At 44.3% G+C, this 21,761-nt stretch overlaps 1 protein-coding gene across 4 annotated transcripts in view; it reads left to right on the top strand.

Annotated features, from left to right (window-relative positions):
- The window catches only part of robo3 (roundabout, axon guidance receptor, homolog 3 (Drosophila)), a 149,579-nt gene that overhangs the window by 111,282 nt on the left and 16,536 nt on the right, over positions 1-21,761 (top strand). For 3 of the 4 annotated variants that reach the window (XM_047607191.1, XM_047607192.1, XM_047607195.1), the window contains exons 7-11: positions 476-487; positions 7,907-8,031; positions 10,655-10,826; positions 14,406-14,611; positions 21,387-21,468. In XM_047607191.1, coding sequence (XP_047463147.1) covers positions 476-487; positions 7,907-8,031; positions 10,655-10,826; positions 14,406-14,611; positions 21,387-21,468 — 597 coding nt within the window. The remainder of the gene's footprint in view (positions 1-475; positions 488-7,906; positions 8,032-10,654; positions 10,827-14,405; positions 14,612-21,386; positions 21,469-21,761) is intronic. The other variant, XM_047607194.1, reaches the window with a different exon arrangement.

Below are 21,761 nucleotides of genomic sequence, written 5' to 3' on the forward strand. Positions count from 1 at the left end.
ATGCACTGACAAAACAGACACAGGGCGTTTGTTGGGGCGAGAGGAAGCGCACACACTGTCGCAGGAACGCACACCCTGCATTTAACTAATAGAATTTCGCAGCGGAATAAAGAAGTCTTTCCCGGTGGCGGCTGTTAGGCAAATGGAAACTGACTGCGGGTTGGTGCTCGAGGCTGCAGGATAAGAATATCCGCGCTCATGCACACAAAGGAAAGCGGTTGTGTTTTGCATATGGACCAGATAGAATTTACCCTCTTAAGTTCGATCATACTGTACGTCCACATTCAGTTCATCGCTCCCCCTCCTACTTGCATTTCATCCAAAGCTGCTTCTCATTTCAGTTTGTTCACATTCATATTAATTAATTTAGATCTTAGAAGTTGCAAATGTTTCATCCATTCATCGCCTGATCATTATCTTATTTCTTTTCTTGTTTCTTTTCCTTTCCACCCATTTCTGCATCACATCATTGCAGTCGGTCCATCCTGTAAGTATTCCATTTCATCCCATCCTTGCATGTCCACGTGTGTGTGTGTGTGTTCGTGTGTGTGTGTGTGTGTGTGTTTGCACAAGAGGTGACAGGGTCTTACGGATATACAGGTTTTAATCCTGTCATGCTGGAGGCACAGTCCATTAGGAGTAGAAGATAGTCGATGAGTACCTCTGGATACACGAGGAGTGGGCTCTCCATTTTCCACAACTGCTCTCCAGGCATGTTTTCGCTCGTCGTTATTATAGCTTCTGTTTAAACCAGCGATCTTTAATTTAGTTCACAATCTGACTTTTTGTAAAAATAAATGAAAGGAAGACAGCTGCGCTGCAGTCAAATGCTGATTAGCCACGCATGCTCCGACAATTCGATTTTCTCTCTGCAAAGCGCCTTTTATACGTTCCGGAGCGGAGACCCGCGCTGGTAGCACGTGTGTCGGGAGGCTTTTGATCATTAAAAGGGAAACTCTGAGTGGAGGAGAAGGCAAGCGTCTCTTCGCTGTGCAGAAAAGCCGCAAAAGTAAATCATTTTATCATTCCGGCAAAAATAAAGCTTCATCAGCGGGATGGATCACTCCTGGAAAACACATGTGAAATTGAGGGAAAGGAGCTGCAGCGTGGGCGCGAGAGGGATCGACTGTCCCCTCGCGAGTTGTTGTTTCCAACGTCACAACACCCCGGAACAGAGAGAGTCGTAAAAGATGGTTTTCGGGATCGGCTTAGGCAACACTGCAAAGATGAATCTCACCCCGGATTTGACTCACGCTGCGCGTTTCGATCCGCGAGAGGAGCACGATGCTTTAAAGACTGACATCATCATCATCGTAACATTTCATCCCTTACTCCTATCAGTCACTTCACGTGTGCGTGGGCAGGCCCAGCGGAGGAGCGGTGAGAGGGCATCGACGAGTGGATGCCCGTTATAGAAACACTTGTTTCGTTGTGGCAGGTAGTGGACTGAATGTGGGCAGAATTTGTGGAAATGCATTGATCTCCACACGACAAGCAAATAAATAAAAAAAAAAAAGAAATTCCTCCAGATTCTCTTCATATCAAATAGCGAAGAAAATGCCAAAAATACTATTTCGAGACAATAATGCTTGTTTTCATTATCAACTCAAAGTAAAAGTGACTGTTAGATGGACAGTGTTGTTAGAAAGGTGTGGAATGTGCAACCACATGAATAAATGAGCAGCTTTTGGATCAGAAGCCAACGATGCAGAGCATCTTTCATGATCAAAAGGAAAAGTGAACGTCTGATTTAGTTTTTTTTGGCGGCAGAAACCTTTAATTAGGTCCAACGTCTCCCATCAGCTGGGAGAGCTTTGACTAATATACCAAGCATTATCTGTAATGATCGAGACATCCTGAAGAGAACTAAAGGAGAAGTTCATTTATACACCAATCAGCCACAACATTAAAACCACTGACAGGAGAAGTGAATAACACTGGTCATCTTGTGATAAGGTAAAGTTCATCTGGGAAACGTTTGGACCTGATATTCATGTGGATGTTACTTAGCAATGGGCTGGGGGTGCCTGGGGGGTGCCTGCCTCCCCCTCAATCCATAGGACCCAAAGACAACATCCTGTTTCCAGACACCCCAGGACACCCCCCAGAAGGCCCATGTTCATTCTCTGATGCCTGATTGGTGTGAGTTGGTCTATCGATTTTTTAATCCCGTTCTTGGAGTTATTTAAATCCAGTCAGACTTCTGGAGTCAATGAGCAAGAATCCCCCAACCAAATGGAAATCGTGTCTTTTTGCTGCTAAATTAAGAGTTCCTCCATGCCGGCATTTGATGTGTATGCTGTGAATCTGAGTCTGTCTGGAGCCTGACTCAAGATCGTTCCATTGGTAAAGATTCAGGATTCAAGATCACATTATTGATCCCCACAGGAAAATTGTTTTGTCCAAGAATCCCAAGAACATAAATGAACCAGGCATAGACAGAAGATTAAAAATAGAATAATCTTAAAAATAGAATAAGAATAAGAATGAGGTAGTAAAGATTCACAAAAAAAAAAACAAAAAAACATACAGTCACATCTACAGTCTGTGCTGCTGGCCTCAGGAGCACGGACGTTCAAAGTAGGACAGTGGTTGGCACTGTCATCCAAGCGCATGCCTGTAGGTAGGCTAGTTGTTGTGTCTAAATTGTCCGTAGGCATGCGCATGGTTGTATTACTCTTGTCCAGTGACAGCTGGGATAGGCTTAAACTTTCGATGGCATTTGCCCAAGGGTACTTTGATGTTATTTAAGAAAAGAATAAAAAATCCTTCTATTTAAAGCATTGCCAAATAATATCCTGATGTCTGACAAGCAGGCTGGTGCTTTGGGCACAAAGGTCCAACTCAGAACTGAATATAACCAAGTGGTCTAGCTATAATCTATTACACCCATAAAGTAACCACCTTAATCATTATTTCAGAATGGGGTAAAAAAAGGGAAAAGAACGCGTATCTGTGTGTGTGTTACAGCAGCAGCAGCAGGAGAGTGTGTTTACTCTAGCGTTCGTGTGTGAAACGCGCTGTCTGCATCAGCGTGGGGACGGTGACAGCTGCCTGTCACATCTAGGCCCCCCGAGGAACTCCTGCTGGGAGGGTGCGTGTGTGCTCGTGTTCCCCCGTGTGGGTGATAGCTTCGGTACGCTGGTGCAAATCATGTGTCAGTGTGAGAGTGGGGGGGGGGGGGCTGGCGAGGTAAGGCTCTTTGGTTGTAAGCACTTTGTCTGCCTTTGCCATGTGATTGAGCAACATGGCATGTTGGTACGGCAGCGGTGGAACAAATCGCACGCTCTGATCCGTCTGAGTGGGAGCTCAGCATGTGGTGAGCAGAGGAGGCGGCGGAGGCGCTCCGGTTTGTTTGTGGTGATGTTCATTCCCTAAACCCCGGCCAAAGCCTGGATCAACAGCGCAGTCGCCAGGCGAGAACATCAATAGACGAAATTCCGCTAAGTTGTTAAGTAGATTTTGCTCCGGGGGGAATGAATAAAGTTTCATCTGCGAACCCCCGAAGTTAATTTAATTTGCAAAAGTGTGGTTTAGGTTCGGGGAAAGCCGACGTCAGGGATGTGACTGAAACAACTAAAAAGTTTGCTGCGCTTACATGCTCAGAGACATCTTAACATCGCTCGCTGGGTAGAAAACTTTCTGCGCTGGCACTTAACCACGGCGCTGAATGTATCAGCCACAACATTAAAACCACCTTCCTAATATTGTGCTTCCCACAGACACTTGATCAGTTTGGGATCTAGTGAATTTGGAGGCCAGGTCAACACCTTGCGTTGTTCTTCATTTTTTTTTTTTAGTTGTTCCTAGAATAGGGGTCTTCAATGTTTTTCAGGCCAAGGACCCCCAAACTGATGGAGAGATTAAGTAGAGACCGCCTACCTACTACAGTATATGTGTTCTTTATTAAACTTAGCCTAGTGCCACGTATAAATATGCATTGTTATTATCATTTTGCAGTTAATGTTACTAAAATGTGTTAATGTATAATTAAAGAAATTTAAATTTGTGAGTGAAATTAAAAAAATATACATATAAAAAAAAGTCTAATCAACCAAAGATGTAGCGACCCCCCTGCAGTACCTCCACGGACTTCCCTAGGGGTTGCGGACCCCTTGTTGAAGACCTATGTCCTGAAGTGTTTTTGTATGTGTGTCAGGCTGCATTCTACATTACTATGGGGTAGGGGTGCCACACCATCCTCTCAGCAGTCTTAATGTTGTGGCTGATCCGTGCTTCATCTTTAAGACACTGGGCTTCGAACAGACTACAAGTCATCGGCTTCATAATGGCACCGGCTGTCACACGCGCACCTCCATCTTTTAATACATGAAAGTAACTTTAAAGGATCTTCACCTTGTCTTGATCTTCTCCATAAACTGAAGTGGGTTTTGTTTCACATCTTTACTGTAATGTTTGGGATTGATCGCATGCATCGGCATTCAAAGAGACCGAAACACTTCACACTCAGAGCAGACTTCTCTCCCTGGGTCTGGCACTTCTTATCATGAAAGCCGTGGGAATTTAACTTGCAGCCCTTGTCTATTTTTGCCTCCCTCTTGGCATGTTATTTGTTCTCCAGCTCTGGCAATATCCGGCATATAAAAGCAGTCTCGAGGCTCCTTCAAGTTATTATCTCAAGTGTTTCATTCTTTATTTAGATGTTCCCCAATTTACCTCCCTGACACTGCCTCCCGCAGTTATCAGCCTGTGTGCGTCACTTTCACAGGCCCGGCTATGTATTTCATAAAATTAGAAATGAATGTTCCACCGTGACGTACCACGTTTGACGAGCGGAGTCAGCTCCTGTCCTTTTCGGGAGATTTTTTTCAAGCAGCTGAAGAAAAGAATTAGCAGCTCAAAGACGAATCTACTGTACGAGTGACATGCTGCGCGAGTAGCTTCCACGGCGTGGCAGGCATTGTTTGCTAATTGCATTCATGTATATTTCAGCTGCTCTGCTTGCAATCCATATCCCCGTTTCCATCCCACGTGAGGATGCTAATGTTCCTCCGTGCCCTAAATCTAAGGCTCAGTGTCGCGCCGGGTGCACCCATTATTGCTAATTATTTATTACAGCCTCAGGCGATGTGCCGGCTTGCCTTCTCAAATCAAACATTGTTATTCTCCAGACAGGCCTGCGTAGCGCACCGAACGCGCCATTTTTTTAATAGCCTGAATATTCTTAGCTGTCACCGTATTTGGGTCAAAGTTATGGCGTCGTGTCGGGGCGTGAGGGGGGGAAACCCGCTCAGGTGTTGACAGGTTCTTGTTAAATAGCCTGTTGAGCGCGGTGTTCTTGTTTGGCGTCGTTTCCCCGTGTGTGTTCGCCACGCGCGCGTGTGTGCATAAGCCGGGAGATGAGTTACATAAGACGCGGGGTATTACACTGCGTTTCTTTAATATTTCAGTCCTTGCATCAGCCTTGACAGGAAGCCTTTCCTTACGGCAGCTGAAGAAGAAGAAGAGTGAAGGTGGTGGGTTGCGTCCGTGATTGTATACAAAACACAGGGGGGTACATATGTTTGGTGATTGACCTTAAAGGTTAGCGGGGGTGGAGGGGGGCTGCATGTTTGACCCTGACCAGCTCTTACCAGGACCCCCCTTTTAGCTGTCATCTATTCCACTATTGACACACGGATCCCTTCCTGCTGCGGTGGAAGGATATTAGGTTCATACAGAGCATGAAATTAGGCCCATCTGAGGTGAGCGATTGTGGCGTCCGGCACTTGGCTCTCGTCCGGTTGTTATTGCGTCCTGAATATTCTTTTGTTTGTCTTTGTTTTGCTTTCTCCTCATCTCCTCACTAACTCTCAGTCTGAGCATAGCATTTCTCAGCGTAATTGCTTTTGGTTGTCAGGTTGAAGTAAAGCCGAAAAGAAACTAAAGGCCAAGTAGCCCAGACTTGAAGAGGCAGCATTTTAGTCACAGTTGTCTGCCATGAATGTTTTTTTGTTTTTTTTCCACTCTCATAATGTCAATCATACTATTGCACATAAGGCAGATTATTTCTTGTTTTCACCACAGGGTGTTGTAAACTTTAAAGTAAGAATCTCTGGGTTAACCTGCAGCTCCCTGCTTTCATCGTGACCAGTGTTTTTTTTGTTTGTTTCCTCGCGTCCCTCTTTCTCCCGGCCTTTCTCTTTCCCCCCCGTGCGTCTCCCGGTGCTAATGTGGAGCGAGAATGAAAGAGAAGCAAGAGATCAGGTGGGAAGATGAGAAATCAATTAGGACTAGTGGAGGGCATCATTACGCATTCACACCCCCCCCACCCTGTCCGTGGAGGAAGGCCTGTCACTTCACTACAGAATCAATACAAATCAAAGACTTTCTGTGTGTGTCTGTACGAACACACACACACACACGCAGGAATAAGGAGTGGCATGTATCAGCGACAGAGAAACTGAGACAGCTTACGATTTATTCGCTGCCCCTCGCCCCCTCCTGCCCTCCATCTTTGTTCAAAGACATCTGATTAGCCTCGTGCGCGGGATCACAGAAGGTGACCCACAAACCTGAATCTCGGCTCCTGTGGGTTCTGGGCTGGCCCTTTTTGATAGACTCCTCACCGCGGCGTGGGATTGCTTATCACGGCCTATAGCTTAACCATTAAGCGTCAATAGCAGAGAGTCATCAATCACAGCCAAACAAAGCAAGGTCACTCAGGATTTATGTTTTACTCCCACCTTGGAAGGGACAGATAGACAGGTATTGGATCAAATAGTCCCTGTAGTACCTGTCGCCCAACTGTTCAGCTCAATGAAATGTTGTTTATATGGTGCCAATAACAGTCAAAATTTATTAAAGGACTCTAAAAGCGAGCGCTGAGGCAGCAGTGGAAAGGTGAAAAAAAAAAAAAAAAACATTTTACTGGAGGAACCCTGCTCATATGGAAGGCCCATCTGGTGGAGACTGGCCAGATGGAAAGATAGAGAGGGAAAGAAATGGGGAAGAAGTAAAGGGAGAGGAGACGTGGGTGATACAAACAAGATTACATGGATGCACAGATCAGGCATAACAATATGACCACCTGCATGCTATCATGGAGGTCCCTGTTGCGCCTTTGGGTCCTGTGGGTTGAGGGGAGGAGCATCTCTGGATCCTGCAGATACATTTGGGATCTATGGAATTTGGAGGCCAGGTCAACACCTGGTGCTGTTCTTCATGTTTTTTTTTTTTTTTATTATTATTATTTTATTTGTTCCTGACACTCCTCACAGTCTAGGCGGGTGGTATGTGTCCACATCCACATGAATGCCAGGTCCAAAAGTTTCCCAGCAGAACTTTGTATTGTCACTAGATGGTCAACATTTTTAGTGCACCTCTCAGTGGTTTTAATGTTGTGGCTGATTGGTGTAAGTGGCACTGTACGGACATACTGGTGGTGATGAGGCTGAAGAGAGATCTAATTATATAATTATATAACAGATCTTATTTAAGGCGATGTGCTCAATGTATCATGGCAGGACAAACCCTAAAAGATGGAGAAGGTATCTGCTTAACTTAAACTAGGATCTGGTTCCACTGGAGGGGGGCATGATTATGGGTTTTACAGGAAACCGCCATAGAGAGTCTAAAACAGGAGAAATAAGATCTCTCCTGCTAATTCCCACCAGTGCTCACACTGCAGCATTTTTGGATCAGTTGAGGGGGACACAAAATATCTGATAAATCTGATTCATCAGACGTTCTTCTCTGCCAAGGCTGTTAACCCTTCTTCTGTAACACTTGTGTTGAGATTAGCAGATAAATACTGTTTTCTGCCGAACCAAACGAACAATTAAATCTTGGATCGTTCCTACATTGGCTTAGAGTCAACACATGTATACGGACACGTGATCGCGTGTCCCTGTTCTGTGCCAGTTTGGCCATTAACAGCTGTTTGTCTGAACTCTCTGCGTTGCAGTGCCCCCTCAGATCGTCGTCCGGCCCCGGGACCAGATCACAGCTCCGGGGCGCACCGTAACCTTCCTCTGCGGCACAAAAGGGAACCCTCCGCCAGCTGTGTTCTGGCAGAAAGAAGGCAGCCAGGTGAGAGAGTGCTTTCTTTTTCAAAAGAGTGTCCTCTGAGCCGCATGGCCAATTTGCATCTGACATTAGGGGGACAGTGTTTGAGTGGCCGGCCGAGGTAAGGCTTAACAGGTGAGTGATTTAGGTAGTTTTACAAATGAGCCACATCATCACCACACACATTTTTAACGGATTACATGTTGGTTGTCGTTCTGTCTTGGAGTAGTAGGTGTAGGAAACAGTTTGGCCTAATACCACACTACGATGTTCCAGCTTCATTTACTGGCAGATACAGTAAGTGTGGCTGCCGTACTGGCTGTTGCGTTAACTATAATGCACACTGAGTTGGCAGTTTAGTAGGTGCTAACGTTCAAATAGCAGAGTCCTGAAATAAATCCTCTCTTCTTGATGGTTTTAATCCTGTAAACTAAGAAGTGTTTCTGTTACTCAGCCTTCCTTACCTTAACCAGTTAGTTTATGGTTAATAGCATCGAGAAGAGCAGAATATACGGCTAAATCTTTAACTTGTAACAGCTGTAACAACACTTTGGACTAACTTGTAATACTGATTAAATTCAGTGACTTAATTCTAAAAAAAAGCTTTTTATATATAAAATATGCTGGAACTTTTTCTGTACTTTTCTTTCTGAGTTTATTTGCTTTCCTTCCAGAAACATTACTTTTGAGTGAACCTAATAACATTTCTGGGGCTTTTCGCCAAAAAATAAATATAAAATAAAATAAAAATGCAAATAGATGTTGAGATATACTATGTTCACAGGAGAGAGGAGTCTGCATGGAGAAGCAGCTCGACAGTATATTTACATTATCTGATAACACGCGGCCTTAGAGACGTTAAGCAGAGAGCCCGACCACGAAAAGTATTTACATTCTTCTTTTTAATGTGGTCTTGGGTCGGCTGGCAGGCGCGCGTCGTGCCGCAACTGAATTTGGTGTTCTTTCAGATGTCGAAAGCTGGAAACGTTCGATCCAGCGCATCTTCTGTTTTCTATTTACTGTTGCAATAGCTGCTTTGACTGGAAGGAGCTAAGCTTCGTTCTGGTCAGCATTAGCGCAGCGTGAAAACACAACCTCCTCGTTCACTGCAGTCCGCGTTAAGCACGCACTGGGCCTCAGTGTATGAGTGAGCCACAGTTCTGAACCACAATCATCACACGTGATCCAAAAAAATATCTTTACGTAATACAAACCAGGGGAAATAAGTGGATGGGATGAATGACTGAATTACTCTAACACCAAAAAATGTGCCACTTGCAATTAGTCCAGAATCGTCTGTCACACGCAGATGAGGAGTGGCACAGATATGACTTGTATGACTCCCAGTCCTTGAGACAATGACATTTTAACTTAAAATAACTGCTTACAGAAAATAAAGTTGAAGCCGGTCTCTTTGCATGCCAAACTGATACACGCGCTTTAAGAGCCTGGACGATCTTCTCCTTGTCGTGTTTTCCCTTCGCTTTTATCATCTTTCACTTTGCGCTCCGTCGTCTAGTTCGAGGGTGACTCAGACACGCACACCTCATTTTCCCATCATCTGCGCAGGGTATTATTCGCCGGAGCGTGAGTCTGCACAGACCTGCATGTCTTCAGAGGTGTGTGTGCGTGTGTGTGTGTGAGGAGAGTGGGGAAAAAAGGCGAGCGAATGATAAGCATTGCAGCCTGTTGGAATGCGCTGAAAGGCTGATGAGAGAGCGTGGGTGCCTGTAGCATGGCTCCCAGGTACAGATTAGAGAGGGGGGGAGAAGATTGGAGGAGGAGGAGGAGGCCTGGAGAATGTGTGTGTGGGAGAGGGAGAACGAGTGTGGAGGAGAGAGATAAAGAGGAGGAAGCGTTGGGGAGGAGGAGGAGGGGGGCAGAGTGTGTGGGTAGCACGTTGGGAACGGCGGCGCGTTTTTCTGTGAAATGGCCACAGAACGAGCCGCTTTTTACGCGGTGACGCATGACAAAAAAGAGAAGAAGAAGATCGAGGAAGTTTTTTTCCATAATGAGTGGGTCAGCGCTGAAAATATGTTATCGGAGGCAGCGATACGTTGTGAGATGTTCACCTTTGTCGGCGCCACAGTCCTCGAGGCCGTGCGCCCGTCGTCGCCTCTCCCTTAACCTCGAGCGTCTTCTTTGTGTGCTTGATTTATTTATTTTGTCCTTGTAGGCCGTGTTGTGTGCGTCGCTTTGTTTTTTTGTGCTTCGAGCTTCCCAGTTCTAGGACACACACACACACACACACACACAGACAAGTGCACAAACAGATCATTCTGTTTTTCAAGTTGAATCTGTCATTTGAATGGCACAATCTCAGTAGTTCTGTTTCTCCATTGTCAGTCGCCGCTCTCTGTTTTTCCTGTTTGTAGACTGAAAATTTGCTTTAGTGCCATCTCCGACGGTTTCAGGCTCTCGGTTATGTACAGCATCACGCATTGTGTATTGTTATTGATGCTATATGAGTTCCATTGAATTTAAAAGAACTGAAAACACCTATCTGAACATTCAGTCTTCATTCATTCATTTTGAAGTGACGGTTTTAATTCCTTAGGCATTAAAATAACTTCCCTTGTGTTGACCAATACCAATAAGTGAAATGGAAATACTGATCATCCACGTGACATTTCTTCTTCGTCTCCAGATCCTGCTGTTCCCCATCCAGGAGCCGTCGCAGTCGGGCCGTTTCTCCGTGTCGCTGAGTGGCGAGCTGACCATCGCTGACGTCCAAGTCGGAGACTCGGGCTATTATATCTGCCAGGCCATCAGCGTGGCCGGCAGCATCCTGACCAAGGCCCTGCTAGAAGTGGAAAGCGGTGAGTAACCTGATTACAGGACATAGGGAGTGATTGAAAGGGCAGTAAACGGTGATGTCATTAAAGACGGTTTCTTTGAAGTGGAGCTTTATGACGTTCTCATGCAAAGTCACAGTGTGACATTAATCTTCCTGTGAATGGGAGTGTTCAATGTGAGTGCATGTTGTAATTTTTATTTTCTTAATGTATTGTATTTGTTTTATTATTGTGTCATGCATGCATTGACAAGAAAGGGGTTTCTATTCATGTTCTATTCCATTCCATTATCTTTAGTGAATGATTCCTGCAACCATTTTATCCAGTAATTAATTCAATTTAAGCCATGCAACTGCCACTATTTTTTATGCTCAAGTCACGCATGGTTTATACCCCTTCGTCAGTTTGAACCCAGACCCCACATAGACCCCGATGCCGTAGCCTGATGTGCGACTCACCACAAATATAACTGCGTCCCCACAGTTTGATTGTTTCGGGTCAATAAAGACAGAGCACAAAGAGGGAATGTTGGAAAAGGGAGGAGGTTCGGAGACACAAACATTTGTATGACTCATCTTCGGCGGAGAAAGTTTCAGTCGCTGAAGTAGAGGAAGTAAACAGGAATTAACCCGACTGGCAAAAAAGACGCAGTCGACTAGTGTTTTTAGAGAGCGAGCCAGACTGACGCGCGCACAAGTATGAACGGCTCGCACCGACATGGGCTACGTGCGTAGGTTCCGCAATACTTTGAATGAGCCTTTAGTCCAAACATTTCAGCTCCACCAGATTTGGTTAATCATTTATTACAATCAGCCCGGCCTGTTTGGCAGTGAATTTTGAAAACCCTTCAAATCCGTCTCAAATTAAAATATCCTTCTTCCCACATGAGCAAACATCAGGAGACCTTATCTGATGTTATCAAAAGGGACAACTGGTGATAGTCCTATCAAATAATCCTGCTGCAACGTAGCCTCCACTCCCTGCGTTGCTCCCGGTCAGGGACTAAACAGGGATTTTGCTCAAGCTCCAGCTACACTAACTCTGGTTGCCTATTCACATTTTCTGTTCAGATATGAGAGCTTTCCACGGCAAAGAATACAAATGAGGGTATGTGCGATGCCTGTAGGCAAATGCTAAATGCCAGGGTGAGTGAAGTGTTGTTTTTTTTTTTATTCGCAGTCACTGCGTGTCAAGAGCTTTATGAGCACCGACTGCCACCATGGGGAAAAAAAGACAACCAGTGATTTTCATTTATAGTCTTCTGCACTTTCCTCTACCGTTTACGAACGTTCAGTAATGTCCAAACTGAGCGTAAATCAGCTGGCGGGCAGCGCCTGCCCCGTGGTGTTTACATTTAGGTTTGAGCATGCAGACATGCGGACGTGTAACGCGGCCATATATGCTCATGGGTTGAGATGGTTTAGATAGCCTGCAGCAAGATGTCAGGGGTGCTGTGAGCATATGAAAGCCTAGAGAAAACCAACCAATTTAAAGCATTTATTTATGTACGGTAAAAAGTTCATGAGCTGTAGCAGTAGCAGTGCATTAAACAGGAATGTGCACATACTGTATGTGTAGAAAGTCATCGTTGTTGGTCTGATTCAGAGCCAAGTGGTGCATCTGTCAGCAGCTTTCCCTCTTGTACCGAAATGCCTGTGAGATGTTGCATCCTGAAGGCCTTTCTAAAAAATGTATTAATATAATGGAAGTAGCAGGAAAGGCAGGTGCTTTATATTTAAATTATAAATAAGTGGGTAACTGTAGTTTTAAATCTGGTTGACTGTACGAGACGGGAAGAAGAGATATTAGTCTTTTACCTTAATTTCATAAACTTCTGTAATTTTATGTCCCGCCTCAAAGAAAGTACAATATATGTCATTTAAAGGCACTCAATTATCCAATGAGATCATATTCCAAAGTTCCACAGTTGCCCAAAGGCACTTTGAAATGTAATAAATAATACATATTCATTGAGCCTCTACTAAACATCATACAAAGTGGTCTAATACTTGAACAGGGGGTAACTGTATCCACATATTTCTGCTCAAGGAAAATCCATGTCATTGATTTGCATGCTGAACTGGAGCAGGACCACAGAGAACCTTTTGGGAGTACATTTTCTCTTATATGGGCAATTCACATTTCACATGGCAGGACGTAGGGGTGACCGTAGAGCAGGTTGTCCATGAACTTAAGTTTTGAGCTGTTTGATCCCCAGCGTATGGACCACATCCTAAGTGTCCATGAGCAAGACAATGAAGTTTGCACCAATAGGTATATGTGCCAACAGGTAGAAGAGTGCTACATAAATATGAAAACCATTTGCTTTTTAAATATATTCTGTAATCGTGCCTTTAGCGCATCATTCTCTGTAAATGTCACGTCCAGGATGACAGCGACAACATAGAGGCAACGTGTTATGCGGTATTTTCAAACACCACTGAAAGGGGAACAGATGCTGCCTTAATTATACCTTCAGCTTGATGACAGCCCTCTGGTTTAGAGGAAGATAGACTGTGTTGGTCCGTGTTGGATTTTGTTCCTTTCGGCTAAAATAAACCTGCAAGTAATGACAGCCGCTGCCACTTTTGTGAAAAGGAATCGTGGCATACATGAAAATAAAGGGTGCTCTGTGTGCAGGCTTCTCCAACCACATGTGCACATGTCATGTTGGCACTTCTCTTTACACATGTACAAAGGCAACAAGTGAAGACTCCACACCATTCCCCGCTATAATATCATCTTATTTCACTCCCAGCAAGAAAGGGAATAACGTAGTTGTCAAAATGTTGGAGGGATCACTTTAAATCACTGTAATTTCTTTCTAGTTTTAGTTGGTGTGATATGTGGTGAGGCTGCTAAATGCTGGTAACAGTACTTTTATTTAACCACAAGTGAAATGGTAACCTGAAATAAAAAAAATCATATTTAAAGTCTACCAGATGAGCATAAAGATACATGACTCATCTTTCTGCAGAATGAATTACCTTATAGATACTCTGCCAAGAGGAATATGACATTTGCCCTTGGGTATCATATTTATGACCACATTGTTGACCCCTTGTCTAAATTATAATCTCAGATGTCAACGTAGATGAGTACAAATTTAACCCTTTAGAGGGCCCTCATTGAAATACTGGGGAATTCTATAAGAAGACGAGGAAGACTTTTTTGTTTAAAAACTACTATAGTATCAATGAAGTTACAATATCAATAAATGTCAAACATATTCAATATCATTAGGCCACTTCTTCTTCCTGGTACCTAATAAAGCAGTAAAGTGTTTATGCAGAGGTGAGAATGTTCCCTTGATCTTCTCTGATTGGCTGATTGGATGCTCCTCAACCTCATTCAATGGCAGAATGCAACTTAAAATGTGTTCTGAAGTTACCAGATATGGTTCCTCACTCCATAAAAAGTTAAACGGTTTAAATTGCACAGCTAGATGAGGTTCAGACATCCTTCAGACATTCAGACATTATAAAATACCTACTCTTAGCGACGTGTTCAATCACATCTGTGATTTTGTTGAGACCTTGAAGAGCAGATTGTGGCCTTTTCATTCAAATCCCATCGTCACCTGGCTGTTCTCTTTCCCCGCAGCGCCCTCAGACCGGGTCCCTCCCATCATCCGCCAGGGGCCGGCCAATCACACGTTGGCTCCTGGTGCCACTGCTCAGTTGCATTGCCACATCATGGGCAACCCCATACCTAGCATCCAGTGGGAGAAAGATGGCCAGAGGATCCTGGGAAACGATGGTCGGATCAGCTTGATGGACAATGGCACCTTCCAAATCACCAACCTCCAGGTACTAGAATAAAAGTCTTTTGTGTAAACCTAAAAGCCCAGTGCGTAGATTTAAAGCAACATTTTAGCAAAAATGGAATATAGTACTACTTATGGCGGCTGCTCCTTTTAATACTTTTAATACTTGATGCTGGTGTTCTTTGGAAGCAAAGTTATTTATTTATGGAATCTCAGACTAATGGACAGCTTTATTTACACATAGATTATTTGGATTTTTGAATTCGCAACTTTTCTGTGTGGCTACATCTCATCCCACCTTCCACTGAACTGGAAGGTGTTCACAATCTTCTGTATCAGATCAAATGAGCCGCAGTTCACACAGAATAAATGCAATCCACACGATAAAACAACAGTTTTAATTACCAGGAAGGTATAAAGCATTTAAAGCGAGGACACTTTTGACTCAAATGATGAGTTTTTATGAGAGGAGGAGCTGTGGGGAGTGGTGAGGTGTGATCACCATGATAATGAGCATGTGAGGCCATTAGCAGTCGTTAGCTCGGTCTTATTCCTTGCTAATGAAATCCATTCTGCCCAGAATTCCCCCTTGGGTTGCGAAGCAGCACCTGAGGTCACTGCAGCCTCGCAGAGACTTCAGGAGACTTGCACATTAATTGATTGAGGGTTCTCAATGATTAACGATCGCTGAGACTTGTAATTAAATGCTCCATACCTCAGTGTAAGTGAGGACTGGATGAGTGAGAGGGAGAGCGATACAGAAGGAGGAGCAGGAGACGGAGTGAGAGTCAAGAAGCAGAAAGAGCTGGGAGACGGGAGCCTAAAGTACATTTCATGCTACATTCATGTCATGTGGGAATGAAAGGGAATGACTTGACAGCTGAGAGCACCAGCTTGGAAGTGTGCAGGCTTTGGAGCCCATTTGAAGCTGTCAAACACCATGTTGAAGTCCTCTGTAGACTTCGGTTCAGCTTGATCTGAAACATAAAAACAAATGGTGTCTATGGCCTTGGACTTTAGAGAGAAGACTACAAAATTGCTTGTAGAAATAGTTTCATCTGAAACTATCTCGTCGTCAGTGATTCTAAACTGATCAGAGATGAGTTGCTGCAGACCGCCGCTTAGTTAAATAATCCAAGCCCGCAGTCATATTGCAGTGAATCATTCATATTGATATGCAGAAGCTTTTATCAAATCAGAAAACGACACAAGAAATCTATAGCCATTCAGGCAACACTGGCACCAACCCCACACCGAACGTGCTGATGTTTATCTGGTGTAATCACTCACTTTAAGCATTATGCTCTGCAAACATTTTGCTAAATTGCACAAAGGAGAACCGGGGCTGATTGGATGGGAATGTCTTTAGTTTTGTTCCGGGCAAATATTTGACCCGTTAATTGTACTTGGAGAAAAAAGGGGGGTCATTAAAGTTATTACATTTCATCCTGAGGGGGTTGTAACGTGTCCGTATTGGATTCCATGGTAATCCATCCGACAGTTTTCAAGACATTTCATACAAAGACACGACTGTCAAGATCCCTGCACCGGCCATAAAGTACTATGAGGATCCTGGACATAAACCTGTAGAAAGAATAGGGAAACTCCCATGAGCCACTTTCAAAATTTTTGGTAAACAGTCACAGTTTGACTTACAGTACTCTTAAAATAAGGGATTAGAGATATAGGGATAGGGCTAGGGTTAGGGTTAGGGTTAAGGTACAGGCTTCTTAACCTATCTGTACATTTATGTTACTTCTTGCTTTGGATCATTGATTTCCTTTACACTGTAGATTACAATCTAATTACCATTATCTGATAAAAATTAATACATAAATGAACTTTAATTTCTCAGTCTTGCCATTGTCTAGTTTGACAAAAGACATCAATGACACATATGATAGCTCTATAAATTCTCTGAATATCTTTTTATGTGAGCTTAACATCAAAGTCAAAGTACAACACACAAACTGCCAAGACAGGAAAACAATGAAATCAGCATTCATGAAACACACTTAACCCTGAAATAATCAGTATAAATAAGTCGGCTTCATCTGGGCCCCTGGTGCGGGACAGATGGTCTGTTTGTTCCCGTACCCTGGCAATGAGGAGATGCCATTACCCTGGGATCTGTGCCAGAGACACACTACCGCTGTCCCTCACTCCGGTGCCAAGACATCCTGGACAGACGGGAAGTGTGTGTGTGTGTGTGTGTGTGTGTGTGTGTGTGTGTGTGTGTGTGTGTGTGTGTGTGTGTGTGTGTGTGTGTGTGCGGAGCTGCTAAATGGTTGGAAACGGGTGGAGGTTTAGTGTGGGGGCAGCTACTGCAAGATAGAAAAGAGGGTAGGGGAACGGAAGAACCCAAACGCGTAATCACGTCAAAGCAGGAAATCGAGTTCACGTGTTGACTTTCCATCCCAGTACATGTGTCGTGCAGTGGGTAATCAGATTTCCCTTCCACATCCACCCAGAATACGATCTGCTATCTTCTGTATGCTGTTGTGCAGGAGGCTCAAACCCATACTGATGCAGTAGTTAGCAGGCGAAGAGCAAACCAAAGGGGGGGAAGAAAAGGCACCACGGTTCACTCCGATTGGCTGGAAGTGCATTGCAGAAATAACTACATGTCAAAGATTTGATCAAACTATAGCAAATTAATAAATAATTGCTCACGCTTTCCCTCTATAAGTTTGGCGGCTTCCTCCCACTTGTTCTCCTCTCGCCTCATCCATTTTTCAGCAATCTGTTTCGCGCGGCGCCCAGAGCTGCCGGCCTTGATTAATAGTCAGGTGTCCCGGCTGTTTACCCCCCTCGTCCTCTCCCTCCACCCGCCGCTCAAACACTGCCATCTGGGGACCTGTTTTTTTTTTTTTTTTTTTATACCCCCTGCGCTGAGATGCGGCATCAGCCGGCCCACAGGTCAACTCAAGGTCAGGCCCCGTGGAGAAAGGCGGAGCAGCGAGGCCGCCGGATGGGACAGAGACTCACCTGTCCCGCGTCCTGCAGGACGCTCTGACAAGCCACTTAGGCCTGAGTAATTCCTCTGTCAGTGTTACTGATGAGCTGGCCCCCAGGTGCGGGAGAGGAGAACGGCCAGGCTCGTCCCCGGCAATCAGCGAGGCATTAGTCATGATAAGTTCTGCTGCACACATCCACTGCATAATGTATAAGGTTTTCAATGGGAGTAATATGGGCTGTGCTCACAGAATAAGTGAATAAAGGGAGGCTGATTGTGTTTGCGGTGGATTTGTGGGCCCGCATGTAAACCGATGAAGTACAGAGCGTACACACACCTGCGCAGCCACACACGCGCAGAGGGCGACCGGGTAGCTATTTATAGAGCCAGCCCAGGTGGAGAGCATTAAATACAGTTCGTCCCTTTGCCCTCATCATGCACTACAAATCGAATTGACACAAATTAAGTGGTGTTAAGACTATTAAAAAAACACATAAGTGTTCTATAGACCTTGCAGTGCCATTATCTTTAAATAATTCCTTCCTTTTTTGCATTAGTGCTGGGGTAGGCAGAATTTGAAAATTGACAGCCCTCACTTTCTCAGCTTTCCCCTCTCTGTCGTAAGCCTCTCCCACCCATCGGGGAAGTGTGGGGGAAGTCATTCCTGGTTGTGTTTGTGACTCTGGTCTGGAGTGGCAACAGGAGAATTGCCAACTGGTTTTCTTGTGTAGGCAGTTGCTGCTAATGCTAGAATTTACTATTATTTTCCATCATTTGAAGTGGCGTGCACATGCATCTGCATTTGTGGAACAGCTTATAGGAAGATACTTCTCATTGGGACCTGTGAAGAACCTGCACTGAGACCCGTTTAATTAGATTAATGTGGCTAATCATGAGATTTTCCAATTCATTACACTACATTCATCTTCGTGGTTTATTGCTTGCACGCATTGAAGTTGTTAGTCTTGTTTTATTCCCTTTGGCTGTTCTCTTCAGGGTTTGCCGCAGTGAATCATCTGCTACCATCTCACCCTATCGTCTAAGTCCTCTTCTCTCACACTACCTACCTTCGCTACATTCATAAACCTCCTCTCTGGTTTTCTTCTGGACCTCCTGCCTGGCGGCTATGACCTCATCAACCACTGAACAAACCAACTCATTCTGGCCTCTGTAAATTTATCTCTGAAACATCTCACATGAACCGTCCCTCTAACGTGACCCTCAACATCTTCAGCTCTGCCATCTCCACGTCTTCCTCCTGTCTTTTCCTCAAAGCCGCTGTCTCTTAATCACCCATCGCTGGTCTCACCACTGTCCTGTAAACCTTCCTCGAAGTTGCTGGGGGCGCGTGACATTTACCAGGTTATACGTGCAAGTTCAGCTCAAACTTACGTCTCAAGTCGCAGTTAAACTTCTGAAGTTTTTGGAAGAAAGAAAGAAACGAGTGAACGACCCGGAGTGATGAGGCTTTCAGACTAAAAACATGTTCAGAGGCACCGCTACCTCCTGTTGTTGCTACCTCAGCGTCGTATTGAAAGATTCCCCAGCGTACAGACCCCCAACATCTCCCTCTGTTGTAAGCAATTTCACAGCCCGTCTAGCTTTTGGCTCGCTTCCCCCAAAATTTAATAGCCAGCATTCACATGTGCACGCACACACCGAGGCACATTCATCACACACCTCTTAATTACATCTGCTCATAGTCTGTCCAGAATGCTAAGTAGCTGTTGAGTAGAAAGACTGGTGCCTCAGACGTTTCTAGACCTCTAGCTGGTCATTAAAATTCTGTCCTTTGATCCTTGCTTTAACACCCCTCCTCTGCTGTGCAGGAATCAGATGAGCAACATAAAAGCCACCAGCTTGACTTGAGTTTTGACTTCCTATAGGTCCACTCGGAAAATATCATTTATGGAAAAAAAAAAATTACAACATCTCAAAAAGTAGAAGCAGCTGATTGAAGCAGGTGCTATTTTTAGTTAAATGAGAATGCAAATTTTCATATGCAGTTACTAATAATTGATGGCCAGTAGAAGTAGTTTCACGTTTTACAGTGAACCAATTAGGTTCAAAAAATTATTTTGTATTCATTGCTGAAATGTGATGAAAATGTTAATAATAAAAAAAAAAAAAATGTATTTGCAAGGGGCAAACTAATTCACATGCACCGTGTCACTTCAGATTGGAAGCGTGCAAATGAAACCAATCTGCATCACTGTGTGGCCCCATGTGCTTTTAAAGTTCACCTCCCACAACTAACAGCCAACAGATCTGTGCACGCACCAGTAATTCTGCCTCTCTTGCCGGCAGTACGTGCTCAGAGAGGTGACGAGGTCTGTGGGTTTCAAGCCTGCAGGGGTGAGACGCTTCTTCTGGAAAGAAATCATGGTGCCGGAATCGGACAATAAAATCGACAGAGAGACATTTTGAACGCACGCACTTTGCCAGTCCGTTAGGTGAACGAGTGGAGACAAATGCATTCTAATGTACACTGATCACGCATAACATTATGACCACCTTCCTAATTTTATGTAGGTCTCCCTTGTGCCTCCAAAACAGTTGTGACTCATTAGAGAATGGACATGGGCCTTCTGAGGGTGTCCTGTCTTGTCTGTCTGCCGACAGGACGTTATTAGTGGGGGCCTCCTGTGGGTTGGTCACTTTGGGATCTAGTGAATTTGGAAGCCAGGTCAACACCTTGTGCTGTTTTTGTGTGTGTGTCTGTGTCAGGCTGCAGCCATGAAACAATGCCAGGTCCAAACGTTTGGATACGTCACAAAATAGCCATAATGTTCTGCCTGATCGGTGTAACAGTCCAGTCTTATCTATACAAAGGTTATAACATTCACATCATATGAGTGAGAGAGCTGCTGATTTAACTGTTTGTAGCACTACTGAATTGTACCAAGACATGTTCCTATCACAGAAACACTTTAATGCAGGGGTCTCCAATGTTTTTCAGGCCAAGTAGGGCCCGCCTACACAATATATGTGTTCTATGTTGAACTTGGCCTAGGGCTGTTTATTAATATACATCATTATCATCATTTTGCATTCATTTATTAAACTATTCAAACAATGCACAAATTAAAATATTCTTTTTTTTTTTTTTTTTCAAACGTGCAACAGTAGGGTGGCTGTGCAACTGCTGTAAACATAAACATACCTGACTGGTATACACAATTGGCAGCCACGTGATTGGTTCAGCAGTGATGGGGGCGGGGCCTACCGTGTACAGGAGGCTTTTAGATTGACAGGTCTCGACTAGTGTCTCGACTGAAAGACTGAAAGTCTTCTGCCTCCATTTATCCCTTTGCTAAAACATGTTAGATTCATGTTAATGTGTATTTAAAGAAATGTAAATTTGTGTGGGCAGTAAACTGTGGACCCTCTGTTGAAGACGTATGCTTTAATGTTTAACAGCACCAGAGCCTGCATCCTCCAACATGATGGTCTAGTTGAATTACCACCCTTCAACATCAACAGTCAGGAATGGGGTTTTAATGCAGGACTGATGTTGGAATGCACTAGTGTACCTAATGAACTGGCAACCGAGTGTATATTGGCACCAGCGGGAGCAGCAAGCTGCCATAAACCGATACTAAAAAAACTTTTTTTTTTTTTTATTTGATGTGAAAGTGGAGAGGAGGGTGGCTCACCTGGTTGGCTTTGTGTTGGTCGTAGTAGCTCTTCCCGCTGCTCAGTATTCTGAGCACAGACACACTGGTTGGAGAGATATGACATTTAGTCTCAATCACTGGTAATGGATGCATTAACATAATATCACGCTCCCCCTCTCTCTCTCGCAAACACACACCCACACGCGCGTGCACTAAACTAATGATACACATTTCACTGTTGCCAGGAAACGGACTCTGGAGTTTACACCTGCCTGGCTTCCAGCTCCAGCGGAGAGACGAGTTGGAGTGGAGTCCTCACAGTCAAAGGTAAATTGTCTCCGCGTGATTGAAACGCATGGAAATGACAGCGCACAACAACACAGACACTGCACGTGATTAAGGAGAAAACTTCTATGTAGCAAAGTACCCTCTTCTATTTGAAATGTTATTCATTTGCGTAACCTCTGTGTTTTAATTAGGAGCCCCGAAATCATTCGTTATAAATGAGTCCGATAACTGCGTGTTTGTAAAAGAGTCAAAGAGGCGAGGTGTTGTTCCTAGTTACTATTTATATGCTTACATGAAACAAGTAGCCGAGAATAATTAAAGCACTTAACCCC

This window comes from Mugil cephalus, chromosome 15 (assembly GCF_022458985.1).
Source record: "Mugil cephalus isolate CIBA_MC_2020 chromosome 15, CIBA_Mcephalus_1.1, whole genome shotgun sequence".
Lineage (NCBI taxonomy): Eukaryota > Metazoa > Chordata > Actinopteri > Mugiliformes > Mugilidae > Mugil > Mugil cephalus.